This window comes from Thamnophis elegans, chromosome 4 (genome assembly GCF_009769535.1).
Source record: "Thamnophis elegans isolate rThaEle1 chromosome 4, rThaEle1.pri, whole genome shotgun sequence".
NCBI classification, from domain to species: domain Eukaryota; kingdom Metazoa; phylum Chordata; class Lepidosauria; order Squamata; family Colubridae; genus Thamnophis; species Thamnophis elegans.
The window spans coordinates 116,183,353-116,198,584 of record NC_045544.1 but is presented as its reverse complement, the minus strand read 5'-3'; the positions used below and the strand labels follow the sequence as shown (position 1 = coordinate 116,198,584).

The 15,232-nt window shown below is 43.3% G+C and overlaps 1 protein-coding gene across 1 annotated transcript in view; it reads right to left on the bottom strand.

Moving 5' to 3' along the window:
- The window catches only part of LOC116507769 (beta-galactoside alpha-2,6-sialyltransferase 1-like), a 28,398-nt gene extending 15,673 nt beyond the window's left edge, over positions 1-12,725 (bottom strand). The window contains exons 1-2 of the mRNA XM_032216098.1: positions 12,078-12,725; positions 4,558-4,655 (exon numbers count right to left, since the gene is read on the bottom strand). Coding sequence (XP_032071989.1) covers positions 4,558-4,655; positions 12,078-12,723 — 744 coding nt within the window. The 5' untranslated portion in view covers positions 12,724-12,725. The remainder of the gene's footprint in view (positions 1-4,557; positions 4,656-12,077) is intronic.
- Between the last annotated feature and the right edge of the window lie 2,507 nt (positions 12,726-15,232).

Sequence of the window (15,232 nt, the reverse complement as noted above, 5' to 3'; positions counted from 1 at the left end):
TGGCAATAGTGTGCATGCCCACAGAGAGGGCTCTGTATGCCACCTCTGGCACGTGTGCCATAGGTTCGCCATCACGGGCCTACCGGAACCTACCCCTGCCAGACCTGGTCAGAACCTGCTGAATACCACCTCTGGAAACAACCTAGTGATGTTTGTGGCGAGCCTGGCCAATTCATCAGAATAAGAGTACTTCCCCTTCTTTTAGAAAAACCCCAGTCAGAGGAATATCCTACATTTTACAAGAATTGCCCAGAAGCACCTAATATATTTGCATAGAGGGAGAGCCCCAAATGTTAGATTCAACTTCTATTCTGGTATGCATTTTTTTCTCTCTACCCTTTTATATTTGTGCTGCTGCATGCTAAGCGATTCGCCCTCATGCCTTTGGTTGAGAATGCAGCTAAATGCAGACATCTTCAAGCTGCACTTTGCAGATTTGCTGGCAGTGATCTGACCAGGCCCGAATTACACAGAGTGTCATTCAAGTTCTCTGGAACTCCTTAAAGGCAACTTAATAATTAATACGTATTCCTGAAGGCTGCTACTCTGATTATGTTCTGGCCTTGATATTTGACTTTGAACTGAGGGTTCCAAGCATATTCAGCAAAATGCCAAAGCAGGAATAGAGAAAAACATCTCAGCACTAACTCCCAACAATCCAGCTTATATTGCAAAATATATTGCTACTTTTTTAGAGTCAATAGTGATCAAAGATCTTTCTCTGACTGGCAGCTAAGTGAAGAATGTCAAAATACAGTACAGGTAGTCCTCGACTTATGACGGAATCCATTGTTGTTAAGTGGGACATTTCTTAAGGGAGTTTTGCCCCATTTTATGACCTTTGTTGTCATAGTTATTAAGTGAATCACTGCAGCTGATAAGTTATTAACATGGTTGCTAAATGAATCTGGCTTCCCCATTGACTTTGCTTGTCAGAAGATCGCAAAAAGTGATCACCTGACCTTGGGACACCGCAACGGTCATAAATATGAACAAGTTGCCAAGCATCTGAGTTGTGATCACATGATCATGGAGCAAAGGTCATAACTGTGAAAGTTACTGTTTTCAGGCCATTGTAACTTTGAACGGTCATTCAACGGTAAGTCGACAACTACTTGTACTAGCATCAACAGCAAACATTACCACTAAAATGTAAACTATCTCCATTATGATAGAAGTTAAAGTTATTCTTATGACCACTTTGCAGTTATCTTTGCCATTAAATTGGAACTAATACTATACAAACACAAATACAATAGCAGAGTTGGAAGGAACCTTGGAGGTCTTCTAGTCCAACCCCCTGCCTAGGGAGGAAACCCTATACCTTCAGACAAATGGCTGTCCAACATCTTCTTAAAGACTTCCAGTGTTGGGGCATTCACAACTTCTGGAGGCAAGCTGTTCCACTGATTAATTGTTCTAACTGTCAGAAAATTTATCCTCAGTTCTAAGTTGCTTCTCTCCTTGATTAGTTTCCATCTATTGCTTCTTATTCTACCCTCAGGTGCCCTGGAGAATAGTTTGACTCCCTCTTCTTTGTGGCAATCCCTGAGATATTGGAACACTGCTATCATGTCTCCCCTGATCCTTCTTTTCATTAAACTGGACATACCCAGTTCCTGCAACCGTTCGTCATATATTTTAGTCTCCAGTCCCCTCATCATCTTTGTTGCTCTTCTCTGGACTCATTCTAGAGTCTCCACTACTGTAATAAATCCATTATGGAGTTGAGTTTCATTTCCCCCCCCCAAAAAGATGTATTAAGAATTATTAATGGAAAAAATAAAAGTCAATATGAAATATGGAAAAAATATTTTAAAAAGTATGTGAAAGACAAAAGAAAAAGACAAGGAAAAGAAAGAAGAAAAAGTAATTCCTTCCTTCTTCCCAACAAATAAGAAACAGTTTTAGTAACTTATCACCATCTCTAAATACAAAATGAACGTTGAGTTTCAGAGGTCCACTCTTGATATGCGAGACCTAAACATCACCAATGACCAATCACAAATATCTTAAATTATAAGAGGTTTGAACACAACGGTGGCTATGGTTGCATGATCAAACCCCTGAGCCTCTTTAACACATGTATGTGTGTAATGCATGTAAAAATGGACAAGGTTTCAATCAGGGGTGGGCTTCAAAAATTTCAGCAACGGATTCTCTGCCGGTTGCTGCATGGGCGTGGCCATGGTGGGTGTGGCCTAGTTGGCCTCCTGCACCACGGCGGTGGGGGGGGGGCATTTTTGCCTTCCCCAGGCTCTGGAGGCTTTCTTTGAGCCTCTGGGAGGGCGAAAACTGCCTCCCCTGGGCTCCGGACGCCTTCCAGGAGGCCCGTTATCCCCCCCCCCCCAAGCCTCCGCACAGGCCCTGCACTTACCTCACATCGAAAATGGGCTGCATTGATACTCCTGGGAGGGGAGGGGAGGGATAGGCAGGGCCAGCCAGGGGTGGGATTTGGAGGTTCTCCGACCCGGCCATAACATTAGCTACAGGTTCTCCCGAACCCGAGCAAACCTGTAGCGACCCACCCAGGTTTTGATCATGTAGTCACAGCTGCTATCCTGACTTTTCTGACCACATGGATATCCTCGGATATGGAAATTTTAGCATCTATTACTTAATTAAAGAATGTTTATTGGGATGATATTCTAATTCTTTTCCAATAGCCAGATCAAGGTTTCTGTTAAGAATGCATAAGGGAAAATTAGAAGAGGTGGGTTTGAAGTATCAGTTCATGTAGGTTAACTCCAGGTAATGCAATCTTTACAGAAAATCTCTGCCAGGTTTCGGGAGGTTTTATAACCCCACAGTAATCCCAGTAACTTAGCAACCAGATCCCAAAACACAAGCCTCCCAGGGCTCTCCTTATATCAGCTAAAAAACAAATGCAGGTAAGTGAACAATAGGTCTCAATCTCAAAGGTGCTTTTTTTCATGAGGCAATTGGACTTTCTTGTTTTTTTCTTTTGAAGACATTTCACTTCTCCTCCAAGAAGTTTCTTCAGCTCTGACAGGATGGTGGGGAATGGAAGGATTTATATTCCTTGCAGACAGCTGGTCATTTGCATCCTTTTAGAGGGTCGTCGAAGGACCTGGAGGTTTATCTCTGTCCTCAGGGTCACCTGAGTAGTGCTCCTAGTTCCTGTAGTTTGCAATTTCTACAGACTTTTAGCTATACAATTTGAGATGAACACCCTTTGAATGATGTGGGAGTAGGAATGGATTTCCAGAGGAAAAATCACAGACTACAGGAACCAGGAGCACTACTCAGGTGACCCTGAGGACAGAGATAAGCCTCCAAGTGCTTCAAGGACCCTCTAAAAGGATGCAAATGACCAGCTGTCTGCAAGGAATATAAATCCTTCCATTCCCCACCATCCTGTCAGAGCTGAAGAAGCTTCTTGGATGAGAAGAGTCTTCAAAAGAAAAAAAAACAAGGAAGTCCAGTTGCTTCCTGAAAAAAGCACCTTTGTGACAACCATAGTAACCTAGATGACTGAGAATCTCTACAGATTGACAGGTCTCAATGCCAGAAGGAAAAATCCAGCACAGGCAACTGAACCTGGGCCTGTGTTAGAGAAAGCCTGGACAAAGCCCCAAACTTGTCCTTGAAATCATGACATCTGTTAAATGAGCCAGCTCAGTTGGCCTTTGGGTGAAGGGGTTTCTGCTTCAGTAATGATGACTCACTGAAGGATCCAGATGATGATGGAGTGGCACAAGTCATTTATTCTTCCATAACTCTCTGTGAGAGATTTAGGATAGAAACTTCACTGTGGGAAATCCACATTTAAGACGAGGAGGAATTTCCTGACCGTGATCACGAATAGGCTGCCTATAGCTGTACATGCACCATCACAGGAGATTTTCAAGCAAAAGTTGAATAGCTTATTTATCTGGGATAGCATAAGGATTCCTTCCCTGGGCAGGTAGGTAGACTAGAACAGTGTAACTCAAACTTGGCATCTTTTAAGAAGGATAGTCTTCACATAGACTTCAGTTTCCAGAATTCTCCACTCCGCATACTGGAGACCTCTGAGTCTTCTGTAGTAGAAGACATTATGAGATCTTCTAACCTTCTAGGCTAGGCACCTCACTTTTTCTCTCAGGACATAATTATAATTAAAGGTGTACAGTGCAATTTGCCTACTTCTGTCATAACAGTTGGTTCTGTAATTGTCTGTAATTGTCTATAATAGGTCTGTAATTATCTGAATCTGATTTTATTTATATCATTCCTATATATTGATATATTTGAGGACAATTAGCCAAATATATTGAACTAACAATGTAAGATATAATATATGGTGCATATAAAAATGGCTAGAACTTCAATCACATTGGTACCTGACCACATCCTCACTTTTTTGACTATCTAAGGATACCTCTGATCTAACAATGTAGAAGAATTGAGGCTACTGTTCTGTTTCTTGGCAAACAAATGAAATGAAACCATTGGATTTTCCCTACCTTTTCCCCATTTAGCTTTTAACTATGAGCAGGTTGTTTTTTTCTTTTGTCCACAGCTCAGTCTGTCCCTCCCAAGTTTACTACCCACCTGGGAATTCACAAGGCGGAGTGTTGTTTTTGTGCCCACATCATGTTCATAGCCAGCAGTTGGGGCTCCATTGAAACGAAGGACAGCATGATGGGAATCTGAGAAAATGAGAAAATGAGCAAGTAAGGGCAAAAGCAGGTAGATCCTGTCCCTAGGTCAGTGATGGCAAACCTTTTCACCAGCAAGTGCCGAAAAGGGAGTGCACGGGGGGTGGCACCAGGTGTCAAAAAGGGACCACTTCGTCTTGGCCGCAACCAGGAAGAGGAGCTGCCCAGGGGGCATTCGCGCACCGAAAAATGAACTTCCGGTTTCCGGCGGGTGCATGCGCGCTGTCCAGGAAGTCTTCTGTTTACTGCCACGCATTCAAATGTGCCGTTCAGCTGGCTGGCTCATGTGGGAAAACGGAAGACCAGCTCTTCCAGTTTCCGGCACTGCTGCCACACACAAAGGCCAGCTGATCATCGCATGTGCTCTAGAAACCCAGAAGAGGAACTGCACGTGCCAGGTGACATGGCTCCATGTGCCACTTCAAGAGCGCATGCCATAGGTTCACCATCATGGCCCTAAGCCAGTGGTTCCCAAACTTGGCAACTTTAAGACTTGTGGACTTCAACTCCCAGAATTCTCCAGGCAGCTCTGCTGGCTGGAGAATTCTGGGAGTTGAAGTCCACAAGTCTTAAAGTTGCCAAGTTTGGGAACCACTGCCCTAGGCCATCCCTTCCTGGTTTATTTTACAATAACATTCCCTTCCTCAGAGCAAGGGGCGGTTGAGAAAACAGCCTGACATCTCCTTTATTTAAAGTCCCTGCTAACCAGGGCTGCTTTAAAATCTTTGCAGGCTCTGAGACTTACCATTGCCTTCTTCCTAAGGCTGAAGGAGAATACTTGGCCATGGTCACCCAGATGGTTTTTGTACCAGGATCAGAATTAGAACCAGGGTTCTCTCAATCTAAATCAATCAAGTTAACCAATAGACTAAATTGGCTCTCCTGTGTGTATGCATTGGTGGTATGCAGGGGGGGTGTGTGCATTAGAATTCATTTTAATATACTCTTTATAAACTCACTATGCTCATTATTCCATTTATAATTCAGATTTGGCTAACAATCGGGTTGTTAGTCTATCAAGCCAAGGTATACAGTAAAACAGAATGTGGGCACAATTGTCACTATGTTGTTATTAATGTCGAACTATGTTAATATGTATTCTGAGTTATATCTATATGGTTAAATATATATATTGCTGCATAGCAATAGCAATAGCAGTTAGACTTATATACTGCTTCATAGGGCTTTCAGCCCTCTCTAAGCGGTTTACAGAGTCAGCATATCGCCCCCACAGTCTGGGTCCTCATTTTACCGATCTCAGAAGGATGGAAGGCTGAGTCAACCCTGAGCCGATGAGATTTGAACCGCCGAACTGCAGAACTGCAGTCAGCTGAAGTAGCCTGCAGTGCTGCATTTAACCACTGCGCCACCCCGGCTCTTCCAGTTTCCATGAATACCTATATGGAAGGTGGGGTATCTGAGACTCACTCAAAGCAAGCCATAGGGGCAGAATGAATTGTCCAGGGATAGCTTCTTGAGGATGGAACGGAACAAATATTTCCAATATTTTAATGTCTGTGTCATATAAAAAAATATAAGCATTACGATTTCTAAATCGATAAGAGGTGGTTCTTAAACATGGAGTGGTTTCCATAATGAGATATTTTCAAATGAACTGGGAAGAAACAATGGTACTCAAGTGGAAACATAAAAGGAGACATGGGAAAAAATGGTACAGTGAGATTGGCCAAGCCTTATTGGAAGTTATACAAGTGAATGGGAACTGTAATACTTTCAGAACCATCGAATAAGTTGAAATATTTTACATGGTGGAACTGAGACCTAGTTTGGCTAGGTAGACATTGCATTGGATAGTTTGCTTAGGGTGTCTGTATGTGAGGCAACAAAACTTTTAGAATAGGAAAGGAACAAGAGAAGTAATAAATCTGCATTTGTGTCTTGTGTTGTGAGTCTCCAGATAGGTAAAGACAATAGTTGGCCCTGTTATACAGAATTTCTCAAAACCGCTAATGTGCCATCTAAACTACAGTTTTTAAGTGTCTCACCAGACTGAATGACCATTTGCTGCAGCTACTGTCTCCCTCCTCTGTACACCACAGAATTTGGGACTCTTCCCAATCCATGGGCTGAGGATGCTTTTAAGATTGTAACTCTCCAAATAAACACACTCCCATCCATCCCTCTTGTTTGTTTATTTTGCCCAGAGTCAATTTTAATCTTCAGAACAGGTTCAGGAGCTCCACAGTATTGACAATGTGCCAGTTTGTATAAACTTGATGTTGTTTCATATGTTGAGGATTATATCATTCTGTATCGGGGGGGGGGGGGGAAACCTCTTTGCTAAAACTTTCCTCAACATTCTTCTGAGGAAAAACCAGGAGCTACTATCTCTTAACGGGACAGACCTCTTCTAAGGTAACTCTGCAACTCTCATGGTATTCACAAGACACTTCTTTTTTCCCCGCTGCTTCACTGTTCTTTCTAAGTGGCAGAAAAAGCACACTTTTTTCACTTTATCCCCTTGAGACTTGATGGAGCTTCTTGCAGATTAGCCTGCTGTCTATCTTCAATTAACTAATCTTGCAAATCTTTCACCACCCACAGCCCGTTGATAGAAAATTGCCAATGCTGTGAATTCACACCACCCACCCAATGCCCTTGACAGCTTTCAAGTCCCCAGGAAGCTCTAACTCCCTCTGATCAGTTTGCAAACATGGCTTTTCCTTCACAGCAAGTTAACACACCAATTGCCTGTATAACAGGCAAGAAAATGGTCCTCCCACTCGTCCCCCCTATCACTAGGACCAGATGGATTACATCATAGAGTTCTGAAAATGCTGGCAGATGTGATCTCGGAGCCATCAAAGCATACTTTTCAAAGATCCTGGAGCATCCGGGGAACTATGAGAAGAATGGAAAAGAGCTGTGGTAGTTTCCATCTTCAAAAAAAAGGGGGGGGAGGAAATAGTTCCAATAAACTACAAACCAATCAGCCTGAGAAAGATAATCAAGCAACGGATCTGCAAACACCTAGAAGCAAGCAAAGCTATTACAAGAAGCCCACATGGGTTTATCAAAATCAGATCATACCAAAGAAATTTTATTGCATCTTTTGATAAAGTGACTAAATTAGTGAACTAGTGAAATGCTGTAGAGTATTTCACATGGACTTCAGTAGAGCATCTGACCAGGTAGTCCACAACCTACGGTATTTTTCAGAGTAAGACGCACCTTTTTCCTTCAAAAAAGAGAGTGAAAATCTGGGTGCATCGAATACACTGAATACAACATTTTTGGCCTCCTGAAACCCCGCCACCTTTGCAAAAATGGCCATGCATAGCCTTTAAGAGGCTTCCAGGGGGGCTGGAGGCTTCCCTGGGGGCTGGAGAGGACAAAAATGAGCAAAAAACAGGCAGTCTTTTGCTCGTTTTTGCCCCCTGCCCCCAGGAGCACTCTACAAGCCTCCTAAAGGCTATGCATGCCCTTTTTTGACAAAAAATGGGCCAGTTTTCATGAAAAATTGACTGTTTTGGGGAGGTCTGCAGAGTGCAAAAACTTTTTTTAAAAATTTGCCTCTTTAAAATCTTGGTGCGTCTTATACTCCAAAAAAATACGGTACTTATAGGTAAGATAGAAAAATGGGGAATAGACAGCATCATTACTAGCTGGATTCATAGCTAGCTGACAAACTGCATTCAATGTGTAATCTTCAATGGAACTACATCTACATGAAGGGAAGTATGCAGTATCCCAAGGTTTTGTCTTAGGCCCAGTACTCTTCAACATCTTCATAAATGACTTAGATGACAGGATAGAAGGGGAATTCATCAAATTTGCAGACGACATCAAGCTAGGGAGATAGCCAACACTTTTGAAGATAGTCTCAAGATCCAGAAGGATCTTGACAAACTTGAACACTGGGCCCTATCTACCAAACAGTGGTGAGAAATGTAAGGTTTTACCCTTAGGCAAGAAAAAACAAATGTATAGGTATAGAATAGGTGGTACCTGGCTCAACAGCAAGACTTGTGAGAGGGATCTCCTAGTAGACCACCACTTAAGTATGAGCCAACAATGTGCTGCAGCTGCCAAAAAATCCAATGCAGTCCTTGGCTGCATCCAACAGAGGAATGTCAAGATCATGTATCTTGGTACTACTATATAATGCCTTGGTAATGCCACACTTGGAATATTGCATCCAGTTCTGGTTACCATAATACAAAAAAGATGTTGAAACTCGAGAAGAATGCAGAGAAGAACAGCAAAGATGATTAAGGGTCTAGAGCAGTGATGGGCAACCTTTTTGGCGTGGTGTGTCAAAAATCGGCAAAAAATCGAGCATAACTCGCGTTGTGTGTCACTTCGACAAAAACATAATTTTGCGCAATTTATAGTTTAAACTACAAAAATATATAATTGCAATATAATTGTATTTAATAAACCAAAAACAAATTATTTAACATAGCTGCTTAGTAACTTCTTTGTTCATCAGTCGATTTCGTATGTTGCCCTTGATATTATTATCAGTATCACTTACCAACGGTCCTGCTTAGCAACCAAAATGTTGGCTCAGAAACTCTGGCATTGAAGCGTGCAAGTCTTAAAGCTGTCAAGTTACAAGACCCTTGCACCCCTAACCCTTTAGGAAAAAAACCCCAGGGGTCTTCAAACCTGACAGCTTTAAGCCTTGTGGACTTCAACTCTTCAACTAAAAGAGAGACTGATAAATATTAAAAAAAAAATAAAACCAAAAAGCAGCTACTGCAGTGGCTTAGAATTTTACTCAATTACTGTTGAGCCCATGGAAAGTTCTGCAGCCCCAGGAGCAAAGGAAGGGGGACGGAGAGAGAGAGATTGGCTGTTTGGGGTGCTTGAAACCACCTGGCCCTCCCCAAAGGAAACCCTCATTTGCAGGATGAGCCTCGACTGGCTCTGCCCAGCGGGGTTACCCCAAGCGCCATTGGGCAGCGAGGGATGCTTATCCTTTTTCCTTCGGCTGCTTCAGCTGGGACTTCAGACACCCCAAGGGAGGGACTTTATCGGGCCTCCCCCTCCCCACCCTTTGAATGAAGGTGTGATATGGCTCCTCCATCCCTGCTCTTTAACCCAGCCAGAATTACAGGAGGGCTGCCCCCGTTCTGCTTTCCGGGGTGGATCTTAGCCGAGGGACACCAAGACCCCAGAATGGGTGGGGGGTGGGGGAAGAGCTTCTTGACGGAGGCCACGATCGACTTTTGGAAGTTGTGTTTTCATAAAATAAGATTAACCTTTGGATGTGTTTGTTCCGCTCGGCCAGCGGCGTTTTCTCCCACTTAATCCCGGCGGATCCTGATATCTGAGCTGGAAAACTGCAACCCCCCGGAAATGATGACGCCCCGCTGAGTAGCTGGGACTTGCAGAAAAAGGCTGCAGAGAGAGAAGCGTTCGATCCGTAATCCGTCTGTGGGGGGCGCTGGGGACAGGCCGGGCCCCTTCTTCCCACCTCTATCCCCCCCACTCTTGAGGGACAAGCCCTTTCCCCTGTCCCAACGGTGGAATTTGAGGCTACCTCTGCTTTCCCTCTCCCTCCCTCAGTTGTGCAGCAGCGGCAGCGGCAGCTCTCAGCCTGGGCGGCAGCGTCATGCAGGCTGTGGAAGGAGGAGGAGGAGGAGGAGGAGGAGGGAACCAACCAAAGAGAGGCTTTTACCGGGTCTGCGCCCCACAGCCAGGACCGTCCTGGTGCCTCAAGCCGCGTTTCTTCCTGCAAAGCCCTTCTGGCGTCAAGCGGAACTCTCGGGTTGCCCGAAGGGCTTTGCAGGAAGAAACGTGGCTTGAGACGCAAGGACGATCCTGGCTGTGGGGCGCAGACCCGGTAAAAGCCTCTCTTTGGTTGGTTCCCTCCTCCTCCTCCTCCTCCTTCCACAGCCTGTGTGACGCTGCCGCCCAGGCTGAGAGCTGCCGCTGAAACAAGTTTGGGGAGCATGTGCGTGTCACCCGAAATGGCTACGCGTGTCAGCACTGACACGCGTGTCATAGGTTCGCCATCACTGGTCTAGAGGCTAAAATATATGATGAACAGTTGCAGGAAGTGGGCGTGTCTAGTCGAACAAAGAGAAGGACTGGGGTGACATGATAGCAATCTTCCAATATTTGAGAGGCTGTCACAAAGAAGAGGGGGACAACCTATTTTCTAAGTACAGGAGGGCAAGACAAGAAGCAACAAATGGAAACTGATCAAAGAGTGATCCAAACTAAAACTTTCAACTCTAGTATTCTGTATATTTCTTAAGCATTTGTTCCACTTCCTTTAGGCTGGCAGTGCATGTGCTGTTTCTATATTCCCAGCTGGAGTAGCATGATGTGCAGCATCATATCCCCTTCCAAAGGCATTGATCCTGGTTTGGGCACCCTTTGCTAGTTCTGGACCTTGCCATATATTTTAAAATATTTTCTATCTCAGAGTTTTGCCAGGATTCCTACTAATGGTGGTGGCAGTATCGTGGTCTGTTTTGTGCCTCTGAACCAACGTGGCACACCAGTCACTGAAAGCAAAGATTCAGATACTTTTGTCACATGCAAATATGGACCTTCTTGATTTTCCTCAATAAGTAAGTGAACAAGAATAATGTTTTTTATTCATTTGTTTGATTGGGTTCTCTTTATCTACTAGTTTTAGGACTTAGGTTCATATTTATGCAGAAATATATTCAAGGCCATTATTAAGCACTAGGGTTCCTTACTGAAACAAAGAAACCAATAATCTTAACCAAGATTAGCATATTGTGCAAAAGCTACACAAATCTTTACCTATTCTGCTACAATAGCTCATGGGGAGACAATCACAGATTCACCTTAACCAGTTAAGTTAAAAGATCTCAATACATTGATGAAGTTTTAATTATGATTTCTGTGTATGTATGTATGTGTATGTATGTATATATGTATGTGTGTGTATGTATGTATATATATATATGTGTGTGTGTGTGTGTTTGTGTGTGTGTATGTGTATGTGTATATGCATACATGCGTACATGCGTACATGCGTACATGCACATATGCACATATGCATATATATGTATATATGTATATATGTATGTATGTATACACACACACACACATACACACAGATGTATATGTTTTGATATTGAATTCTGGAGTGGGGGGACCTAACTGAAGCTGGGAGCACCCAGATCGGAAAGAATAATCTCAAAGAGATGAGAATGACTTTGATCATCCAAATAGCAAAGACCTAGAAACAAGTTCTCTAGTCTATGGATAGAACAAGTTAGAAAGGAAAGGTGGGACATCTAATATAATGTAAAATTATATTCCTTGGCTCTTCCCTAAAAAGAAAGTAATAATATTTTAATACAACCATGAATTATAGCATTTGTTTATGAATAATATATTTATCAACTCTATTAAGTAGACAAACACCCCAGGGGAATATCTGATTTTTCTCTTAATACTCACCAATCTCATTACCCAATCCTGACCCCAACATGGAGCCAGCTGAGCTCACAACTGCACATGTCTTCAAGTGACCAAACTCTTCTGCCAAACTCCTCTGAGGCAGCATAGCCCTCCACACTGGTTCTGCAAAGGGTCCTTCATCACCCAACACAGTAGACACAATCACACGGCTTTTTAACTGGCACATGAGGTCCATCCCAGTTAGGTGTGGATTGCCTAGGGGCTGCCCAGCACCTGAGGGCACCTTATACTTGTTCATTGATCGATAGTTCTGGAAGACCTGACGAAGACCAGGGCTCAGTACTTGAGATGAAAGCTTTTTATTCCATGCAAGCCATGGTAAGGGACGTTCTCGGATTGGGGAATGAGTTTCTCTGAATTGTTGAACTCCAGTAAGCACCTTTTCAAGACGTTGCCAGAACTTCTTGATTCTGGAGAAGAAGGAATCTTCTGTCAGAGTCTGTGTTGTAATTTCTAAGTTCTGGTTGACAGATCTAGCAGCTGAGGGGAGCTTCAGAGTTTTGTTTCTCTCTGATGAACTTTGGATGTCCTGGAAGATTGTTCTTATAAACTTGGTGGGCACTCCTGGGTCACGGGAGCCCAAATGTAGCATTAGCCCTGCCTGTAGACAAACTAAGCTCAGCATTGTCAAACATAGCACAGCAAAACTCAGCCAAACGCAGTTTGTCCCCCACCTCCAAGGTGGTCGTACACACCATAACGTATCCCCAGACCTGTGAAGAGATGGGCAACACAAGATCAGCCAATTTTGATTAGCATCGGCTTGGTTCTACTACCACAACACATAGCACTGGCCGTTTCCATAATGTGGTTTCAATTACAAAATAGACTATGATTTAAAATGACCTGCTAAAGCAGATGATAAGGTTCATCTCATCTGACATCAACTATTCCAGTGGCCAATCAATAGCAGTTAGCAATAGCAGTTAGACTTATATACAGCTTCATAGGGCTTTCAGCCCTCTCTAAGCGGTTTTACAGAGTCAGCATATTGCCCCCACAGTTTGGGTCCTCATTTCACCCACCTTGGAAGGATGGAAGGCTGAGTCAACCTTGAGCCGGTGAGATTAGAACCGCTGAACTGCAGATAACAGTCAGCTGAAGTGGCCTGCAGTACTGCACCCTAACCACTGCGCCACCTCGGCTCTTTTGCTATAACCATCAATCAGATGATTATAGCAAGCTAACTGTGGAAGAGAAAGTGAAAGTGCCATAATGGCAGCCCAAGAACCATACGTGACACAGCATCATCAATCTGGTGGCCTCCAGAGCGGATGTAGCCAAAGAAAACTCTCGTTCCGCCTCTTTTGTGCATGTTTGAGAATTTAGAGAAATAAGATACAAAATGGATGTCATCAGCCTCACGGAAACTTAAGGCAGTGTTTCTCAACCTTGGCAAGTTGAAGATGCCTGGACTTCAACCCCCAGAATTCCCCAGCCAGCATTCGCTGGCTGGGGAATTCTGGGAGTTGAAGTCAGGGCATCTTCAACTTGCCAAGGTTGGGAAACACTGACTTAAGGTACCGTAAGGTTTGAGAATACGTTGAGACCCATAGAAGTTTGAGAACACATCCAAGTCACACATTTCAGTCTCAAACATGAGACTTAAAGGGAGGCTTGAATAAAAATCAGCATTTAATCTTTGATCAAAGTTTAAAGACAGGATGGTCAGTTGTTCCCAACATACCCCGAGGATATGTAGGGAAGAATTACGGTACCCTTCAGACAAGGCATAGCTCCTTTTTATAGAGACATCATAGAATAACATCCTGGCTTTACAATACACCTCACTAGACTTATCAGTATTATCTCTTTTCTGTTCCCATGATTGGCCATTTGGCCCCCTGTTGGGAAGGGATCAAAGTGAGAAAAGTTCTTAGCCACATATCAAAAGTGTCAGTTTTACAGCTCTTTACAGCTCCATTCCGGGATCTGTGCCCATAGATTGCAGATTTATAAGAGTTCAAATGGCAAAGATAACATGTTTTGACATTTGCCAGATATTTTACAGACCCTAATAACAGTGCCACAGGAAGTCAGTTGCAGGGAACAAGAGGCACTTACAGCATGCAAGCTTATACATTACAAATACAAGGCATAATATATGTGTGTTACAGAAAACAAATGTTTCTACTAAAACCAACAAGTTTGTATCCTTATTACTATTCCCCTTCAGTACATATTTCACTTCCTCGTTAAAAACAGAACTAGGATCTACTCACTTTTGGTTTACAAACCTTTACATTCAGTGCAAAACCTAGAGTGGTCTTTGAGCCAACAGATATATGGCCAGTGGTGAAATTCACATATTTTTACTACCGGTTCTGTGGGCATGGCTTGGTGGGTGTGGCAAGCTAAGATTACTGCAAAATCTCCATTTCCTCCCCACTCCAAGAGGAAGGATATTGAAAAATGTCCATTCCCACCCCACTCTGGGGCCAACCAAAGGTGGTATTTGCCAGTTCTCCGAACTACTCAAAATTTCCACTACCGGGTCTCCAGAACCTGCTGAATTTCAGCCCTGTGTATGGCTCACCTCTAGCATGAATGCAACTACTCTTCCTTGATTGATTTTCTGGAGCTATGCTTCCTATATGAGCAGGTTGATAGGTGACCAAATTTGGATATTTAGTGTAGTTTGGAACACATTGCCATATATCTGAGAGGAAAGAAAATGGCTCCAAATTGTATGGTTTGAAATGAAGGCTTTTCATGAAGAACCGGTCCCATTTCACATTCCTAGTATTGCAGCATGCTGGAAACAGGAATACCACAGGGACCATAGTAAAAATGATCCTCCCTCCCCCATTCCATTGTTTAAGTGAAATGAATGCTAGACGAAGATTGGTTTGGCTAACAGGACTGGTCAGAAAGAAGAAGGGGGGAGAATAAGTCTCCAATTTTGAGTGTCAAAAATTATTTGCCTACAACAAATCTTGCTAGATTTAGACACTTGTTTGCAGACGGATTTGAGATTGAGGTTTCTAACATCAAACATCTGAGTCCAGGTGCCATTGTGGGTGAAGAATTTTATTTTTCTGTTCCTTCTTGCAGAAGATCATCCCATTCCCCTTAAACATTTTTTTCACCACTAGTGGGGAGGGTCTGTGCATCCTCAGGAGTTGTGTCAGAAG